The sequence below is a fragment of the Onychostoma macrolepis genome, chromosome 23, assembly GCF_012432095.1.
Source record: "Onychostoma macrolepis isolate SWU-2019 chromosome 23, ASM1243209v1, whole genome shotgun sequence".
Lineage (NCBI taxonomy): Eukaryota > Metazoa > Chordata > Actinopteri > Cypriniformes > Cyprinidae > Onychostoma > Onychostoma macrolepis.
Window position 1 is genome coordinate 22,671,236 of NC_081177.1, and position 19,406 is coordinate 22,690,641.

Below are 19,406 nucleotides of genomic sequence, written 5' to 3' on the forward strand. Positions count from 1 at the left end.
CATAAGTCAAAAATCTTTTTTAATTTTGACATAAAAAGGTATAGTTATGACATTAAATTGAATTTAAGATAAATAGTAATAATTATAACATTAAAAGGTCTTTATTATGACGTGATTTTTTTTGTCATAATTTCAACATTTAATTTTTTTAATCTTTTATGGTAGAAACGGCTTTTATGGTGACCTGATTTGCAGAATTTCTTCAGTAAAACAGCACTAAAACAAAATGATTAAATCTTGAATATGAAACCATACTATTGTTTAAGGTATATTATTTATATATTTGCAAAGACAGATAACAATTTTCAAAAATCATGTGTTTTTCATTGTGCATTCCAAGTAATCTCAATCAAACTGCAGTTAGGTTATTTTGATTAAGTAAAATTAACTAAAACAATACAGCTAACTAACACAATATATCACAATAAAAACATGATAACATAATAAAAAACATGATTTTTGAAAATCCGTTTTATCTGTTTTCGCAAATAAATTCTTCATTTACACAAATTACAAAAAAAGTCCGAAATTCATCAATAATTCAAGATTTGGACTGGTTTGTGGGTCACTTAAATCGAATGGTACTTAGTTACTTAGCTACTTTCTTGTCATAACATTCAGTGAACTTGTACATACAGTGCATTTATGTTCTTCATTGTACAGTGTGAAAGTTTCTCCTCTGCCTCTAAACTTGAGCGGTGATATTTATTGAGCAGAACGTGGTGTTATGGATGGTACAGTGTGTACCAAGAGGAACATTTCCACTCAGAGTTTAGAGCAGAACACTAATAAATGTCAGATTATTAAGTTGGTCCAGGTGTCTGTAAAAATGTGGCATTATAATTAAAGTGTGCATCTCATCTCTGTCATTATATCCAACTTTTTTCAGTATTTTGTCTGAATCTGAATCCTGTTTTCCACAAATAGTACCAGAAACAGTAGCAGGCGTTTGAGACCATGCAGCCAGTGAAACTTCTGCATATTCACCATTTTTTGGACTTTGTTAGCTGACTCCTTATGTTGAGTTTATCTTTGTGTCCAGGTCATGTTGTAGCCTACATTTCATGTAATATTTTAAGTGCAAGAGAAGCTGCATATTTAAATATAAGCCTAACTTGTGGCTATAACAATTAAGGTCATTAATCATTTACCATAAATAAGGTCTCTTTGGCTAAACCACATGTTGACACAACCTCTATCTTAACCTGAAATGCTAAAATCTCCTGGGACTGAACTTCTCAACTTTGAAGCTAAACAAAACGTAATCATTTTGCCTACAGGTGCCACAAGGTGAAGTCCGTATAGTGTGAGCGGGAGCCCTGAGATGGCGATGCAGGGGCTGGCGGCCCGGCTCTTGGTGCTGCTGGCCGTGTTGGCGGTGGCTCATGCCTCCATCTTCCTGTCCAATCAGAGACTGAAACCTCGGTTCCAGCGAGACCGGCGCAACATCCGCCCCAACATCATCCTCATCCTCACCGATGACCAGGACATTGAATTGGGTGAGTGGAAAGAGAATACTCAGATACCTTTAGAATAATTTATGACAAGCCACCTCAAAGAGAAACTTCAGCATCCTTGGGTTTTTGGAGACGAAATAAAACAATAAGATGTGAGAATCCATACAGTGATTTTAAAATGTTTCAGGTATGTTGTTAGGCACAGCATGCACTGGAATGCCTAAAACTCCCTCAACCATGATGAAATGCTTTACATGGTAACCGCAATATATGACCCTGGAGCACAAAACCAGTCTTAAGTCGCTGAGGTATATTTGTAGCAATAGCCAAAAATACATTGTATGGGTCAAAATGTATGGGTTTCTTTTATGCCAAAAATCATTAGGATATTAAGTAAAGATCATGTTCCATGAAGATATTTTGTAAATGTCTTACTGTAAATATATCAAAACTTGATATATCCAGATTTTCAAATAGTTGTATCTCAGCCAAATATTGTCCGATCCTAACAAACCATACATCAATGGACAGCTCATTTATTCAGCTTTCAGATGATGTATAAATCTCAATTTTGAAAAATTGACACTTATGACTGGTTTTGTGGTTCAGGGTCACATAAGAGACACCAGTTTTCAAGACTATCAAATCATCCACTGATTCCAATGAGAGCTTATCCAATCAGATTTTAGAATCAGATTATTTAAATATGCACTACTTAAAACAAAAAATGGGGCGAGTAATATTTTGTTATACTTTTGTAATGCTTTTATTCAGAAAGGATGCATTAAATAGATCAAAAGTGACAGTACAGACATTCATAATGTTACATGTAAATGCTATTCTTTTGAATTTTTATTCATAATAAGAAATGTTTCTTGAGCAGCAAATCATCATATTAGAATGATTTCTGAAGGAACATGTGACACTGAAGACTGGAGTAATGATGTTGAAAATTCAGCTTTGCATCACAGGAATAAATTACATTTTGAAATGCATTGAAATAGAAAACAGTCATTTTAAATTGTAATAATATTACACAATATTAGTGTTTTTTAATTACATTTTTGATCTTGATAAATGCAGTTTAAAAGACTTCTTTAAAAAACATTTTAAAAGGTAGTGTATTTCTACTCCTTTAGTTAATTCAATGTATTTAACCAGTATAACCTGAGCTAATCACTAACCACAAAAAAAAAAAAAAAAAAAAAAAATTCACAGTCACGTCCTTTGCTACTAAAACAAAGCAATTCTTTAGAATCTCTAATGGTTTTAGCAAATAAGATATCGCGGTCTAAAAGGGTTACAGGTACAAGATGGAACTAATGCTGAAAGAGCCTTTGCTTGTGTTGAATGTGTTTGTGTGTGAGAGAGCTCATTTATTTTTTACAGGCTGTCTCTATGTGGTGAAAAAGAGACATCTTGGGCTTTGTCAGAGCGGAAGACAATGATTCAATTAGGAAGGAAAGTCCCAACTCCTCTCAGTACTGGACATTTTATATGCAGACACACACAAGCGTGTGTAAGCTCTGTAATTATGGATGTGGCAGAGAGATGACTGTCTGTGTCTCATCTTGTTTCCTCTTGAGTGCTTGTCTGGGTGAATGCTGATTTATAGAGTATTGTCCATCCATACTGACCTTTGTGTGTAAAGTGCACAGAGTATTTTTGCAGTGTGTTTGTATGTGCTGACCTTTCTGCATGAATCTGTAGAGGTGTGGTGATGCTGTCTGAAAAGGCCAAAGTGAACTAGACTTCCTGTCTCTCCAATCATATCAGTTGAGCCAATCAGGGTGTAGGTTGTGTGGGTTCACTTAGCTTTGTTCCCATAAGTTATAAAAAAAAAAAAAAAATTAATGGGCATTTTTAAAACTGGAAATTGTAAATTGCAAAATTGGCTTTCTGCAGTCTGTTATGCTCACCGAGGCTGTATTTATTTGATCAAAAATACAGTAAAAACAGTAATTTATTACTGTGGTACAAAGTCTTCACTGTCATATGATTCTTCAGAAATCATTATAATATGCTGATTTGCTGCTCAAGAAACATATTATCAGTGTTGAAAACAGTTTTGCTGCTTATTTTTATTTTTATCTGTTTTGGGGTTGGTGGAAACTGTAATATTGTTAAATATCATTATAATTTAAAAGAACTCTTTTCTATTTTAAAATATTAGGCTTCTTTGATAAATAGAATGTTCAAAAGGTCAGCATTCATTCAAAATAGAATTTCTTGTACACATTTGATTTAATGCATCCTTGCTAAATTAAGCAAATAAATGAATCATACTGACTCCAAACCTTTGAATGGTAGTGTAAAAACAATAGAAGTTCATGGTTTGTCCTCATTTACATTTAAATAAACATCTGTGTGTTTATTTGACCAGGACCAGGTCGAATAAAAGCTGAGGAAAACAAAGGGGTTTTGAAAAGTATATACTGTAATTGAGACTTTTAATAAATAGTGTGTGACTTGTGAATATAAAGCCTGTATCATATATCGCTAAACATACACATTCATGCGCGCGCACACACACACACAGCTGGTGTCACATTAATTCCCAGGTTGCAAATAACCAATACATTCCTCTTAAAGGCTGGGATGTCACAAACAGAGAATAAATGAAAGAACTGATATCTTTATCCTGTTGATGTCTAGTGTTGTGTAGAGGAAGAGAAAAAGTAGAAGTCAATTCTCTTCGAAGCAGAGCAATCGGTAGAACAGACTTTATGTCACCTTGAGTAATATATGATAGATCTACTTTCACTCTCTCTCTCATCCAGGCTCCTTGCAGGTCATGAATAAGACCCGACGGATCATGGAACAGGGTGGAACGCACTTCTCCAACGCGTTTGTCACCACACCCATGTGCTGTCCATCACGCTCCTCTATGCTGACGGGGAAGTACGCCCACAACCACAACACCTACACCAACAACGAGAACTGCTCTTCACCCTCCTGGCAGGCCCAACATGAGCCGCGCACTTTTGGAGTTTACTTAAACAGCACTGGCTACAGGACAGGTGGAGATCATTCGAAAACACACACTGAAAAGATTACATGGTTAAATTGCTGTGTCATTGTTGCATGATAAAGAGTAAAGTAGAGTGGAGTACAGTAGTGTAGAGTGCAGTAGAGCTATGGGTTCATCAAAGAATTGTGTAGACTAAAACAGAGTAGAGTAAAGTAGGAGAATAGCCTAGAGATGAGTAGAGTAGATTAAAGTACAGAAGCACAGACTGTACAGCAGAGTTGAGTAGACTAAAGGAAAATAGCCCAGAGATAAGTAGAAAATTTTAGACTAAAGTAGAGTAATATTGACTGAAGAAGAGTAGAATAGAGTTCAGAAGAGTAGACTAAAGTAAAGGAAAATAGTCCAGAAAAGAGTAGAATAATGTAGACCGAAGTAGAGTAGCATAGACTGAAGTAGAGTAGAATAGAGTTAAGTAGACTATACTAAAGTAAAGGTGAATAGCCTTCAGATGTGTAGAAAATAGTATAATGTTGAGTAGAATAAATTAAAGTAGCTTATACTAACAGAGCAGAATATAGTAACATAGACTTGAGAAATGTTTATTAAAGCAGAGGACTAGACTAAAATAGTGTAGAATAAAATTGAGTTGAGTAGACTTTACTAAAGTAAAGTTGAATAGTCTAGAGATCAGTAAAATAATGTAGACTAGATTGAAGTAGAGTAGCATATACTAGAGTAGAATAGAGTTAAGTGGACTAGAATAGAGTAGAATAATGTAGATTAGATTGAAGTAGAGTAGCATATACTGAAGTAGAATAGAGTTGAGTAGACTAGAATAAAGGAAAAGACAATACCTTAAAGATCAATAGAATAATGTAGAATAGATTAAAGTAGAGTAGCATATACTAAAGTAGAGTAGAGTTGAGTAGACTAGACTAAAGTGAAGGAGAATAGCCTAAAGATGCGTAGACTAGTGTATAAAAATGTAGAGTAGATTAAATTAAAATAAATTTAAATAGCTTCTACCAAAATAGAGCAGAATAGAGTGACAAAAACTTGAGAAAAGTTAATTAATGCAGAGTAGACCTGACTAAAATAAAGTAGAATAAAATAGACTTGAGTAGACTTGACTAAAATAGAGGAGAATAACATAAATATGAGTAGGCTAGAGTAGAACAATTTGGAGTAGATTAAAGTACACTACCATAGTCTAGAATGGAATAAAGAAGAGTAGAATACATTTGAGTAGCATATACTAAAATACGTTAGAATAGAGTACCGTAGACTAAAGCAGAGTGGAATGAAATAGAGTAGCCTAAAGTAGAGTAGTGTATCGAAGTTGCGAAGTTGAGTACTTTATATCTTTATAGCGTAAACTTCATTGTTGGACTAAATTAGAGTCTAATCAGAGTGTAGCAGCTGTGGCTCTAAAATCACACTTTCATATAGCCTTTGATGATTTCCATCTGAAAAACTCGGGCATAGAGACCAAACCATTATGGCGCATAACTCTTCCTTACAATAACAACCTGACATGAATGTAAAATTCATTTAATAGATAGAGCTCTCATTCATTTGTGAGCTGTTTCATCAGTCAGAGTTGTGTCTGTTGGGTTTTTCACACACTCTCACCAGAGATTCAGTGTGACAGGCCCCCAGGTCTCACACACACACTGTCAAACACACTCTCACAGACTCTTGCACGAACATTGACATAATCTGTCTTCAACAGATGATTTTCATTAAACTAAAAACATTTGGGCTGTAATAGATTGTTTTGTGTATTTGTGTAGATGTGTGTGTGTGATATTTTCTGTTTGTGACATAGAAAACTACCATGTGCATGTAAACATAGCATGACCAGCTGTGAATGTCGTGCCTGCACACACGCACACACACCTGGCAGTGCGTCAGGCTTTTAGTGGTAACAGTGATCCATTAGAGCACACTTCCTCTAGGAGAGAGACCGGCTCTGACCAACATCCTCTCTAATGTAACATTTCCAACACAAATATTCATCCATCTTTACGTAGCTCCCTGTCTTCTATTTCTCTACATGCAGGTTCTGTCTACATGCCCACTGTATTTTAAATGTGCAATGTATTTTTAGTATAAAAAGTTAACACCACTTTATTGTACTCTACAGAGTCCTGCACTGCTCAATTCTACTCTTCTAGACTATTTATCATACCTACTGTACTCTATGCTGCTCTTCCTTACTCTGATATTCTCCATATTCTATTCTATTCTGTTCTGTTCTGCTCTGTTTTGCCATACTCTTCATCATTCTGTTCATCTCTACTCAACTATCCCAATACAATCCCAATCCCAATTCTACTCTACTCTGTTCTACTTTGCCTAGGTTTATTCTGTTCTATGCTGTTCTACAATAATTTATTCTACTCTTCTGTGCTCTACCGTACTTCTACTCTACCATATTCTCCTCTGTTTTACTCTATTGTTTTACTTTACTTTATTGAACAATTTACATACTAAAATACTTTATTCTACTATACTCTACTTTGTTCTGCTCTACTCAACTTTACCACAACTTTATCTCTACTCTGTTATACGCTGTTTTGCTCTATTCTGTTGTACTATACTCAATTGAACTCCATTCTATTCTATTATATTCTGCTATACTCACCTTTGCCTCACTGTACTCTTTTATACACTACTGTGCTTTACTCTGTTTTGTTTAGTTCTACTCAAATTTACCATACACTGTTCTACTCTACGATTCTCTGCTCTACGCTGTTTTACTCTATTCTGTTGCACTTTACTTTATTGAACTCTCTTCTGTTCTACTCTACTCAACTGTAGTATACACTTTTATACTCTTGTATTCTATTCTACTTATACTGTTTTACTCAACTCAACTCTATCATGTTATACTCTACTCAACTTTATTCTACTTTTCTGTACTCTGGTGTACCGTCGACTACTATTCTTCACTCTGCTCTATTCTGCTCTCTATTCTACTCTGGTGTACTCAACACTGCTCTATTCTACTCTACTCTTTATTTCTTTTTTTTTGTCTATTCTCTGCTCTGCCCTACTCTACTCTGCTGTATTTAACTATACTGTTCTGTGCTCTACTTTGCTCTCTTCTACACTCTATTATCTTTATGATAACTATATCCTTTTGTGTTTGTGTTTTCTCAGCATTCTTTGGGAAGTATCTGAATGAGTATAATGGTACTTACATTCCTCCGGGCTGGAAGGAGTGGGTTGCCATGGTGAAGAATTCCCGCTTCTACAACTACACTCTGTGCAGGAATGGTGTCCGAGAGAAACACGGATTTGAATACTCAAAGGTGTGTGTGCAAGGTGGCCAATCATGTGGAACCTCATCTTTTCAAATTGCATCACCTTTCTTCATTTCTTGTCATGTCTTCATCCATTCTGGAAAAGTTTGATTGATAGTCTTGTTAGACTGATTTATAACAAAGACAGTCTCTCTCTCTCTTTCTCTCATTGGCTCTCTCTCAAAGTTCAGTGTCTTTTGTCAGGGTTTATCAGTCTCATCTAAGTGGCTGATATTCAAGCTCTCTGACAACAGAAAAGTTTGCTTCTGAGTGGGGTATATGCATGTGCATGGTAAACTTTTGAATTACTGAGACTGAAATATTTTAATTTAGTAGATTAATGATCAGATCTTTGTACCTCCTGTAGGACTACCTGACAGATCTCATAACCAATGACAGCATCAGTTACTTCCGCATGTCAAAGAAGATCTACCCTCACCGACCCATCATGATGGTGATCAGTCATGCCGCCCCTCATGGCCCGGAGGATGCGGCCCCTCAGTACACCACTGCCTTCCCTAACGCTTCACAGCACATGTGAGTCTAAACCTCCATTGCATGACATTCAATTTAAAAAGCTGAAAAACAGATGAATTTCAGAATTACTTAGTAATTCATAAACGAATTTGCTGGCACGATACCAAACTACATCTGAGGCTGTATCTCTGCAAAGCTTTGACATATTAACACCAAACTTTGTGTGTGCCATTGTCATCTCACACTGGACACACCACATCAATTTGGTAACAGCCCACCTATTGTTCAAAGTGATAAACCATTAAATCATATTGCATATTACTACATTTTGAATGAAATCATCTTAAATTAGCTTCAATTTCTCATTGCTGCAGTTGGTCTGATGCTCGCTGCTTTGCTTGCTTCTGTAGTGCTTGGTTCCTTAATTGCTGCTTGCAGCTATATTCAATATTATTTTTATATTTCTGTGTTGTACATTTTTCATAATTTTTACATTTAATTTTAAGGTTAAGCTCAGAAAAAAAAAATTTCATTGAGGTCTCAGACTTATGGACTACATTGTACATACACAAAAACATAAAAAGGGTCAGTGGTAGTGGAGATGAATAGGAAGAGAGCAGAGAAACAGCTGGAAATCATGGATAACACTGAATAGAAATCTTGCTGCACTTTTCTCTATTTCTGTCACTCAAGTGCTACTCGATAGAGATGTTATAATGGAAACAGTCCTCTTCGGTTCACACTAATGTACCCACAGACACACACACTTGTTTTTCTCTGCCGGTTTCTCCTGCTCTCTTGCTAATTGGCCACCAGCTGGTACCAGACATTTTTTTCAATGTCTCTTTCTCTCCCTTCGTTCATCTCATCTCTCCATTTCTGTCCCTCCAGCAGATAAATCCTCCTGTCTCTGTCTATGCTTTTCCCAGGGTCTGTAATCCTCCTGCCATTCTTCTCACACACACACAATCACACACATGCTGAGTACATGCATGATGATGAAAAGCATATTTGTGCACACTCACATAGTCTAGGTTAAATCCTGTCTACACGTGATGCAGTTGTTTTTAGGTAGCTGGATTTGCTAAATCTCTAGGACCCCACTCTCACTCTCTGTGTACACAAAGTAATCTCAAAATCTCATTTTATAGTTCTCCATGTATACTGTTATGCCTGGTAACCTCATAAATTCAGCCTCTGGATACAGGAAATCCCTGGGCAGAGGTCGGATTCATGAAAATCTGCAGTTAAAAATTAAATATACGTGAAATTTATATGTAAAAATGTTTAAAGTACAATTCTTCTTCAAAAAACAAAACTTTTCTGTGGAATAAACATGCGAATGGCATATGAAAATATACTCTTCTCCTTTAATTTCTGTGGCAGTAACGAATCAAATTAATCAAGAGCAAGAAGTTGCCTTCAAATTTCAGCTCTAATAAACCAAATGTTATTATTCAGCTCGCTATAAACGTTAACAGTTAACTACAGTAAACCTCCTTGCTCAGTACATGAACCTGAAAGAGAGAACTGACCACATACTTACAATGCACTATAAATTGCATACTGACATATTTAAAAAATATAAAACAACACATACTGTAAAAAACAAGCTTGAAGATTTACATTAATGTACTTGTATAGAATTTATTTCATGCACCAGATACATCCGACAGCACACACACAGATATATTATCTAGTTAACACACCACAAATGAGCAAACAAAAAGCCTCTAATGTACTAAATTCTCTCTCTGTCTGTCTCTCTCTCAGATTCGATTTGCTTTCAGGACATTGTGTCTCTAAGCACAAAACCACACGACCATAAGCTCCCATTTCTCTCGCATTCAAGCAAGAAAAAGAGAGGGAGAGAGCAAAGAGATACAGTACTGTCAATGAATATTTCTGTCTTTCCTGAAATATTGAGGGGTCAGGAATGAAATCAGACAGAATGTTCACAAACGTGCACATTCGCTTTCTCAAGATGTTTGATGAGGGAGAAACCCAAAATAGATGAATAGATATCCATTTTTTGATTAGTAAATGGGAAGCTCTTCAAACAGTGTGTGTGCGTGCGATAAGCTTTCTGTTATAGTTTAACTTGCGTTTGATTCACCATTAGAGTAGATATAAACCAAGAGATGCAAACCTGCCCACTTTATGACTCACATAAACATCCATCATCCCTTCAAAGTAACTGCTCGAGTCAGAGAGTCTGGAATTTAATGTGCTTTTATTATTTTTCTGATGTCATCTTGCTTTCACCAATAAAAAAACAAACAGCCTTGCTCCTGTTTTGCTCGCCCAGTCTCTTTTTGCACACAAACTCTTCATAAAACATGTTTTATGATTCACATCCACCTCTATAACATCGCCACCTGTCTGATTGTACCAATATTGCAAAGAAATATGTCACTTTTTCACCCCTGTAACCATAAAAAATGGCCGTGCTCCACACATGCATTCATATGCATGTATCATTCTCCTGCTGTGAGGGGAGAATGCCCCAGAATTCCTCTCTTAACATCCCATGAAAAATTCCCGGGACCGCCCTCATTCTCTCCGTTCAGTCCATTGCAACCACCCTCCACCGTCCATAATGGCCTCCTGCTAGTCCTGTACTTCTCTGCTCCTTGCCCTCGTACAGTGCTGTATGTAATTAACCCCTCATTGCCCCTCAGACTGGCGCAAGGCCACTGCAGAGATATTGTTCAAATTCTCATGCACAGAGAGCGTATATTATTCGGTGGGAAAATCCCCCTGTTCTCATCGCCGCGTGATCCCACTGCACCCGTTTCATATCCATCACTACTGTGATGGAGGGAATAATGAAAATATGATCAGAAACGAACAAGAGAGGGAGAAAGAGCGTTTTGAGAGGATTAAAAGGATTATATGTAGACCAATAAAGAAGATGAAACCAGAGAGAGAGAGAGAGAGAGAGAGAGCAAATATGCTGTTTATGGTCTACATAGGCAGCTGCCTTCTGAGGCTGTATTCTAACTGTGATGGAATCTCATGTGACTTATTTGGAGCACTATATAGCCAGCAACTGTGTAGCAGGTATAGCATTCCTCACGTCAAGCACACCAGAGAATCAATGAACAATTAATTCTAGTCTGGTAATAAGAAATACAGAGCATACACACAAATATTAGGTTAAATGATGTGTAATAAATAATTTTTACTCAGCACTTTTCTGTATTATATAAAATATTTATAATTACTCCTTGTACTGTTAAATCCACTTGACAACATGCTAATATAATGTCTAGATTGTCTAATAAACTTAAAAATACATAGGATACAAATATTTTGTGAAACAGTGTTGTGAATCAGATTAGAACAATTTTTACTCAACACTTTTCTGTATTGACTATTACTCAACTTTTCTGTTTGCAGTCAATTCCAGTCTGACATTAGCATGTTGCTAAGCTAATGTCTTGATAGCATAATAAGCTTAAACATACAGAGGACTTAAATATTGCACAGAAGTGTGTTGTCCCTTACAAAAAATCAACCATGGTTTTACTACAAATAAAACCAAAAATACATGGTCACTATTTAAACCATGGTAATCTCAAATTAGCAATGGTTTTGCTACACTAACCATAGTTTAACCATGGTATTTGTAGTAAAACTGTGGTAATCAGTACGCCAAAAAGCATGGTTACTACACTTTTACTATAATAAAACCATGGTTAATTTACATAAGCATGTTGCTAAGCTAATTTCTTGATAGTCTAATAAGCTTAATAATACATTTAATACAAGTATATCTATGGGTTTTCATAAATGATAAATTTGTTCGGTAGCTCACGGAGTATGGAGACGGACTTAGGAGACGAGAAGCACCGGTTCGAATCCCGTGTAACTACGGTTCGACAAAGTAGTTAAAATCTGCATAAAAGGAAGTTCAAATGGCACAGTTGTATCAGCTAATACATTTTTATATCAGTTTTGCATTTGTTAACACTATCGGGTAGGTTTAGGGTTGGATTTGGTGTAGGGCATATTTCCAACACGATAGAGCATTAACCTTTAGCGACAGTCCCCGGATATTTGAATTCTGAACCGCTGCAATACGTATCTGAAGCAACGTAATAAAAAAACAGCAATACGTACCAATATCTACGTAATAAAAACGTGCCAGGGTTCACATATTGAACCTGTGTTTTAGCGCCACTCAGTGGACATTTCTATTTGAACCTGCGGCGAAACGTGCAGCAAGGTACGTAAAACGGTGTCGCACAAAAAGTGCACAGAGGTACGTATTTTTATGAGACCAGGTTGAATAAAACCATGGTTAATTTCCATAAGGGGTGAATTAGAACTATATTGCTCAAAATTTTCTGTATTGAATAAAATATTTATCAACTATTCTGTTTACTAGGTTCTGTTTATCTTGAACGAGTGCAGTGCAGAAACACTATTGACTGAAGAAACCCGAGCAATCGGGAAAGGAAATGAATAAAAAGTATAAAGAAAGCAGCTGTGATTTTGACGGTAATCTGTGTGTTTTGGTAAAATGCAGAAAAGGCCCATTTTTTCCCCCATTTTAACACACTCGACCACATAACCATCTACACAACAAAATCAATCTGTTTTAATGTGTTTTCAGCTCTGGAAGTGGTCCAAAGTGGATAAGCTCAAAATGTTTTAGACCCTGTTTACCGTTGACTGGGTCGAAAAAACGCATCTTTTTAGGTGTAAACGCAACCAGAGCAACAATGAATGAAGCATCATGAAAGCATCGTGAAACACATTAATGAACTGGGATTTGATAAAATACAGGAAAAACAATCAATATAATCCATAGAAAATGTCAATCATTAAAAGAATCTCAATGAATCTTTTTAGTAAAATCATTCAAATTACAGATGAATCAAAATCCCCACTACTATTTCTAAGCATTTGTAAAAGCAGAAGGGAAATATTAATTAAAATGTTATATTTTGTTACCTTAAAATATGTCTAGGAAGACAGCACACTTAGTTTGCAGAACTATTGAATAGACACAAAAAAAAGGAAAAGAAACAAGTGTCAAAGGAACGTCAGTACACATTTTTTCAGCTCCCAGTACAGAAATAGATAAACTAAACAGAGACAGAGATTTACATCGTCCCTTGTTGTCACTATGTTGCTATCAGTAAATATACGGCACCCTCAAAACAAGGCCAGGCAGATAAGTGGGATGATGCTCACATTGATTTGTCTGTAGAAGGACTTTAAGTAATGGCTGTAAACAACAGAGCTGGTGGCTTTTAATCACAACTGTAAAGGCATGGAGTGTAAGTGTTTGTTTCTAATAGGCCTCTCACGTCTGTCACAGGAGCGAGGAGGAGGAGCTACAAACACTTCTCTCTCTTTTTATCCCTGAATAATGGTTGAACAACCATTACATTCACAGAATGTCAGTCTGTCAGTCAGCGCCTGAGAAACCATGAGACTGTAAAATTGCAATGTGTCATTTTTGAGGAGACAGGAGAGAAAGCACACAGTCGATTGCTGTCATTTGTAATTCTGACCATGCAAACACACACACACACACACAGAGACACAACTTCACACATTCACGCAGACACATCCCAGCTGTCAAAATGTGTCTGCGTGCTTTCCTCCGACATCAGCAGAACAGAGTCAACAAACAGTGTTTCGAGACGCTCTGAAAACTCTCTCGATTTCCCTCAGTCATGCTTCAGCAGGTCCACTGACGGTGACTCTTTTCTTCTCCATTCAGAACGCCCAGTTATAACTACGCCCCTAATCCAGACAAACACTGGATTATGCGCTACACCGGCCCCATGAAGCCCATTCACATGGAGTTCACCAACATGCTGCAGCGCAAGAGACTGCAAACGCTGCTGTCCGTGGATGATAGTGTGGAGAAGGTACATCAGTTATACGTGTTATACAAATTACATGAATTACAAATAATAAAAAATCGAATGCAGTTTTTAAAAATAATATACTGTATATATATATATATATATATATTATTTTATTTTATTTTATTTTATTTTATTTTATTTTATTTTATTTTATTTATTTATTTTTTTTATGTATGAATCATGCTCCTAAAACATTTCCTGCCTTTACTCCATATATTCCATGGTACTGAATAATTCTAACACTTTTCTACATTTTCTAACACTTTAAGACACTTTAGACAATACTAAAGTACTAAGGTTTTTGCAATCATTGTTATTTTAGTATTGCCGGTAATTATGTTTTGTTATGGTATTTACAGCATTGATGTTCTGAATAAGCATTAATTTTAATATTTTCAGTTTAAAGTCTTAGTTGTTTTTTGTGTTTTTATCATTTTATTATTTTATTGTTTTAATCTTTAAAAAAAAAAAAATACTGTAATTTATTTATTTTTAATTGTCTATTTTTATTTCAGTTTTAGTTTTTGTAATTTTAGAACTTTAATTTATTTTATTTCAGTTAGTTGCCTAGGCAATATTTTCGTTTTAGTTTTTCATCTAATATTTTATATTTTATTTCAGCTTAATTTCAAGTAACAAAATTATTTTTAATTGTTTTAGTGAACAGTAACATTTCACATTAATTAATTAATTCAGTCATTCATTCATGTAAGTAAATGTACAGTTTTTGCTCAAGAAAATGAAATTGCATCAAGCCATGGTGGCACATATAACTTTCAGATTCTCTTGGATTCACATTAAAAAGATGCTTTTGTCTTGTTTTTCTCCAGCATTTTTGTTTGACTGCAACCACAAAAAGGCTGTTGTTCCTTATAATTTATTCTACCATTCGTATGTTTCTTCTGTCTGAATGCAGATATACAACATGTTGGTGGACACTGGGGAGCTGGACAACACATATGTGATCTACACGGCTGACCACGGATACCACATCGGTCAGTTCGGACTGGTCAAGGGGAAATCCATGCCCTACGAGTTTGACATCAGAGTTCCCTTTTACATCCGTGGCCCAAATGTGGAGGCAGGAGGCATGTGAGTGTGTATCCAACGACGCCATCCAAGAGACAACATTTATCTATACAACATTTTTCTATGATATAATGTCTCATTGCAATGCATTGCAAAATTAAAGCTCTTAAAACATTATTTCCTGAAAAAGTATATTTCGTATCATATATAATTAGATAATTTAATATAACATTTATGTCTATAGTAATTCATCTTTGTTTAATGGTTTTTGTACAGAGGCCAGAGTTACTCTTAAATGAGGTCTAAACTTGATTTATGGGGTTTTAATGACTTTACAATGTCCTGCCACATACAGAGAGAGAGAATGAAACCAGCAAATGTTGCAGGCCATATTTGAACCTGCATCCCCACGGGAGCACCAGACCACAGCTCTTTCTTTCTCTCGTCAGCATTTAATATCATTAGTCACTAGTCTGATTTACCACTGCTGTGTGATCTGGCTTCCCTCTTTCTCAGAAAAGCTGATTAACAGCAGTAAAGACCACTCATGTGAAGACCACAAGACTTTTTACTGTGAATGAAAGGCACAGGAAAGAGGATAAAGAGTTTGGCTGGAGACTCAGGGTGAGAAAGGCACAGCTGGGGCCAGTTCAACATCAGATGAGCCTTCAGGCAATAAAAAAAAAGAGAGAGAGTTGAGCTTAATTTACGTTTTGAAAACTGAGTGAATGTGATTGGATTAATCTCCACTGAGTTTCAGTCCACTGACTTTACAGGATTTGAAATGGTCAGTTAAAATTGACACTCGTCAGTTTTGAATAATTTTTTTAAATCAAAATGAACAGCCACAGTTAGGCACGTTGAGGGGTTTGATCTGTTTTTCAGCATCAGAAGGTGAACATTTAATATATCAGGCAAAGAGGTTTATAATAGAAAACTCTCTGTTAGCTCAGTTCTTCTCAACCAGGGGCCTCAGCACCTTACAAGGTGATTTAAAATAGGACAAAACAGGCTTTAAAATAAACTAAAACAGCTAAAAATCAAGATGTCAGAAGATGATGATGACAATAATAATAATAAACTTTACTTTTTATAGGGCCTTTTAAAAGTTGCATCTCAAAGAGCTTTACAAAAATAAAATAAAAAAATACATTGAAAAACACAAAAAAGAAAACCTCAAAACAATTTTCAGAAAAAAAGAACAATATAATATCAAAATAAAAACAATTACAAAATATTCACATTATTATTATTTTTTTTTAATTTGTTCATTTTTATATAAGAACCAGTATTCGCACAATAAATATATGAGGGAATTGTTAAAGTGTGATTTCTAGACCTGAAAATCATGGAAATTAATCAAATCCTAATAAATCATGAAAATGTCTATAATGAATATACATTTTTCTAGTTACGTCAAGATCTTTTCTCCTTTTTTTTCTCGGTAGAAATCAAACTCTGAAGAACATTCAGCTCTTGAATCTTCTGAAATTATACAATTGAATTATTTGATATTATTTTGCAAAATTATAATTATTCAATATAATTTTCTTCTAATGTAATATAGTTAATAAGATAAGTAAATAATTTGTTTATATTTTGTAATACTGTAATTAATTTAAATAGTCTAGTTCTATTTCAGTTTTAGTTTTTGTCATTTTAGTACTTAAATTTATTTTATTTCAGTTAGTTGCCTTTGGTTACATTTCAGATTTTTGTTTACATTTTTCATCTAATATTTTATATTTTATTTCATTTTATTTTATAACAGTTAATCTATTTATTTAGTTTGTTAATTCATTCATGTAAGTAAATTTGACACATTTTATTTTACATGATTATAATTATTTTATATCATTTTCTTCTAACATAATATAATCTTAATACAATCATTTTAATTATTTTATCCTTATTTTAACATATTGACACTCATCTTGTTTTTAAATAAAAAAAGTTTAAAAGCAAGCAGAAGCACTTGAAAATATCTTGTAATATTGTCTTGGACAGTGGGGGACTCTCTTGGAGTCAAAAGGTTTTAGAACCACTGCGTTAGCGTTCACATTTATCTCAATGACAGTTGCTCAGGTGGCACTTGCAGCCCTGCTAGTATGTGACCTGCATGCTGCTATCTTTGCTCATGGACACTCAGTGTGCATCTGATTGCCCAGTAATTCACTGGGTATTCAACCATCTTAAGTGACACCCCAAATCATATCGCCTCAGTCTGATATAAAGATATATGTACACTTGTAGAAATTAGGAAATTTACCCATTTTTTCACACCACCTGAGTGAATGATGACATTTCGTATATTACTTACTGCGTTTAAAAAATAGCCAAGAAATAGCAGTCACTATGCAGTGTAGTCTATATTCAGTAGGAGTACAGCTGCATTCCATTTTGAGCAAGTCCTGGATCTCTGTATTTCTTTCACTGTCTATATTTTATTATCCGTCAGTGTTCATGTGCTGCTCGTCTGGTTTCTGACCATTATGTCAAATGGCGACCCCCTCTTCTGTTTCCATAGCAACCCCCACATCGTGTTGAACATAGACTTGGCACCCACCATCCTGGACATCGCGGGGATGGACGTTCCCCCAGACATGGACGGCAAGTCCATCCTCAAGCTCCTGGACACAGACCGCATGATGAACAGGTGAGGATGTCTCCTGAAGTCTGCCAAGTTGAGTATTTCTGAAAAGGAGTGGGAAATAATATACGGCGGCCTTTTGTCCACGTGATTGGATTGTGGACAGTCGAAGTGCTACATGAGTTTATTGATCTATACTATTATTCACTGCCTGGGCTTCCTTGGTTAAATCAGCAGAATAAAAAAGTCAAAATTGGTGTATTGGTATGACAATTGGCCAGAGATATTTATTAAAGAAAGTTTGATAATTCATCTGTTTTCCTTCATTTTATCACCATTTGATGAATAATTCCTACCATGATCAGTCAAAAATGTGTTTTACTAGGGGTGTGAATATTTAGGAACCTCACTATTCGATCTGATTTTCAGATTCTGAGAGTCATGATTCAATTCCAAAACGATACGTGATTTTAATCAAAATTATTCTTAATCTTTTCATTTCATTTGAATGATATTTAATTTATGCGTTTAATTCCTTAATTCTTAAAATAAAGTCTCCAAGTTATCTCCAAGTTACTAATAAATTAAATCAATTGAATGTTAGGTAATTGTCAACTCATTAAATATAGCTTCAAAACATTGAATCATTGAAAAGAAAATCCCAATGCAACTGACAATCTTTTTTTTCCTTTTATATGATCTTTTAAGATGGTAAGCATGCGAGCAGCACAACATAATAACAGCACAACGCCTCTATAATTAACCTAATTTACATATAAAGGAGGTGTGTTTGTGATGAAAGGAATGACATAAATGTAATTTACTGTAAATACCCACAGCACAGTGCTGTTTCAGCACATTTGGCACCTGGGTGAACTGGATTGTGGGTGGTTGGTGAATAAAACGCAGGTTAGCACATGCAAAAGTGGCACGACTGTTTAATAAATTCGTTCCTCAGTGTTATATTTCTCAGTACAGAATCAACACTCTTAAAAATAAAGGTTCTTTATTGGCATCAATGGTTCTATGAAGAACCTTGAACATTCATGGAACCTTTCAAATGCAGAAAAGGTTCTTTAGATTTTTTAAATGTTCTTCAAAATGGTTCTTTTAGGAACTGTTCACTGAAAGGTTCTTTGGGGAACCAAATATGGTTCTTCTATGGCACCACTGCAAAAACACCCTTTTGGAAGCTTTATTTTTAAGAGTGAACAGCACTAGTTCGTTCACTATATTACTTGATCAGTCTGTAATGCTGAGGTTCATGAGGATAATGACACATTGCATTTTGAGCAGTTTGAACAACACCTCGCCTCGCTTCATTGTCATTGAGTGGCAGCAGATGGCGGTCTGCCAGGCATCCTACTGGCACAGAGCCCCTCATCACCATGACACCTGCTGAAATCTCATCTCTGCACTCTTCCGCTAGCCCGCGTACCTCTTTTATTTCAGATGAGAGGAAGAGATACATATCTCAGCAGGAGGTGGGGGGGACAGGAAATAAGAAATCCGGAGGGAAGAGGGGCTTTCAGGAAAAATGCCTGGCAGGGAGATGGAGGGCTTGCACTTCCCTTGTGCTCTCAATCAGCTCAGATAGACACTAATTAAATAAGGATCTCTATATTTCATCAGCTTCCATGTGCTGAGGATTTCTAGTTGTTTTCGAGGGCATCTCTAAACTGT

The 19,406-nt window shown here is 35.6% G+C and overlaps 1 protein-coding gene across 6 annotated transcripts in view; it reads left to right on the plus strand.

Moving 5' to 3' along the window:
- Positions 1–19,406, plus strand: part of sulf2b (sulfatase 2b) — a 150,855-nt gene that overhangs the window by 116,012 nt on the left and 15,437 nt on the right. For all 6 annotated transcript variants that reach the window (XM_058763125.1, XM_058763126.1, XM_058763121.1 and 3 more), the window contains 7 exons: positions 1,281–1,499; positions 4,238–4,477; positions 7,594–7,745; positions 8,104–8,273; positions 13,954–14,104; positions 15,021–15,196; positions 17,661–17,789. In XM_058763125.1, coding sequence (XP_058619108.1) covers positions 1,325–1,499; positions 4,238–4,477; positions 7,594–7,745; positions 8,104–8,273; positions 13,954–14,104; positions 15,021–15,196; positions 17,661–17,789 — 1,193 coding nt within the window. In that variant the 5' untranslated portion in view covers positions 1,281–1,324. The remainder of the gene's footprint in view (positions 1–1,280; positions 1,500–4,237; positions 4,478–7,593; positions 7,746–8,103; positions 8,274–13,953; positions 14,105–15,020; positions 15,197–17,660; positions 17,790–19,406) is intronic.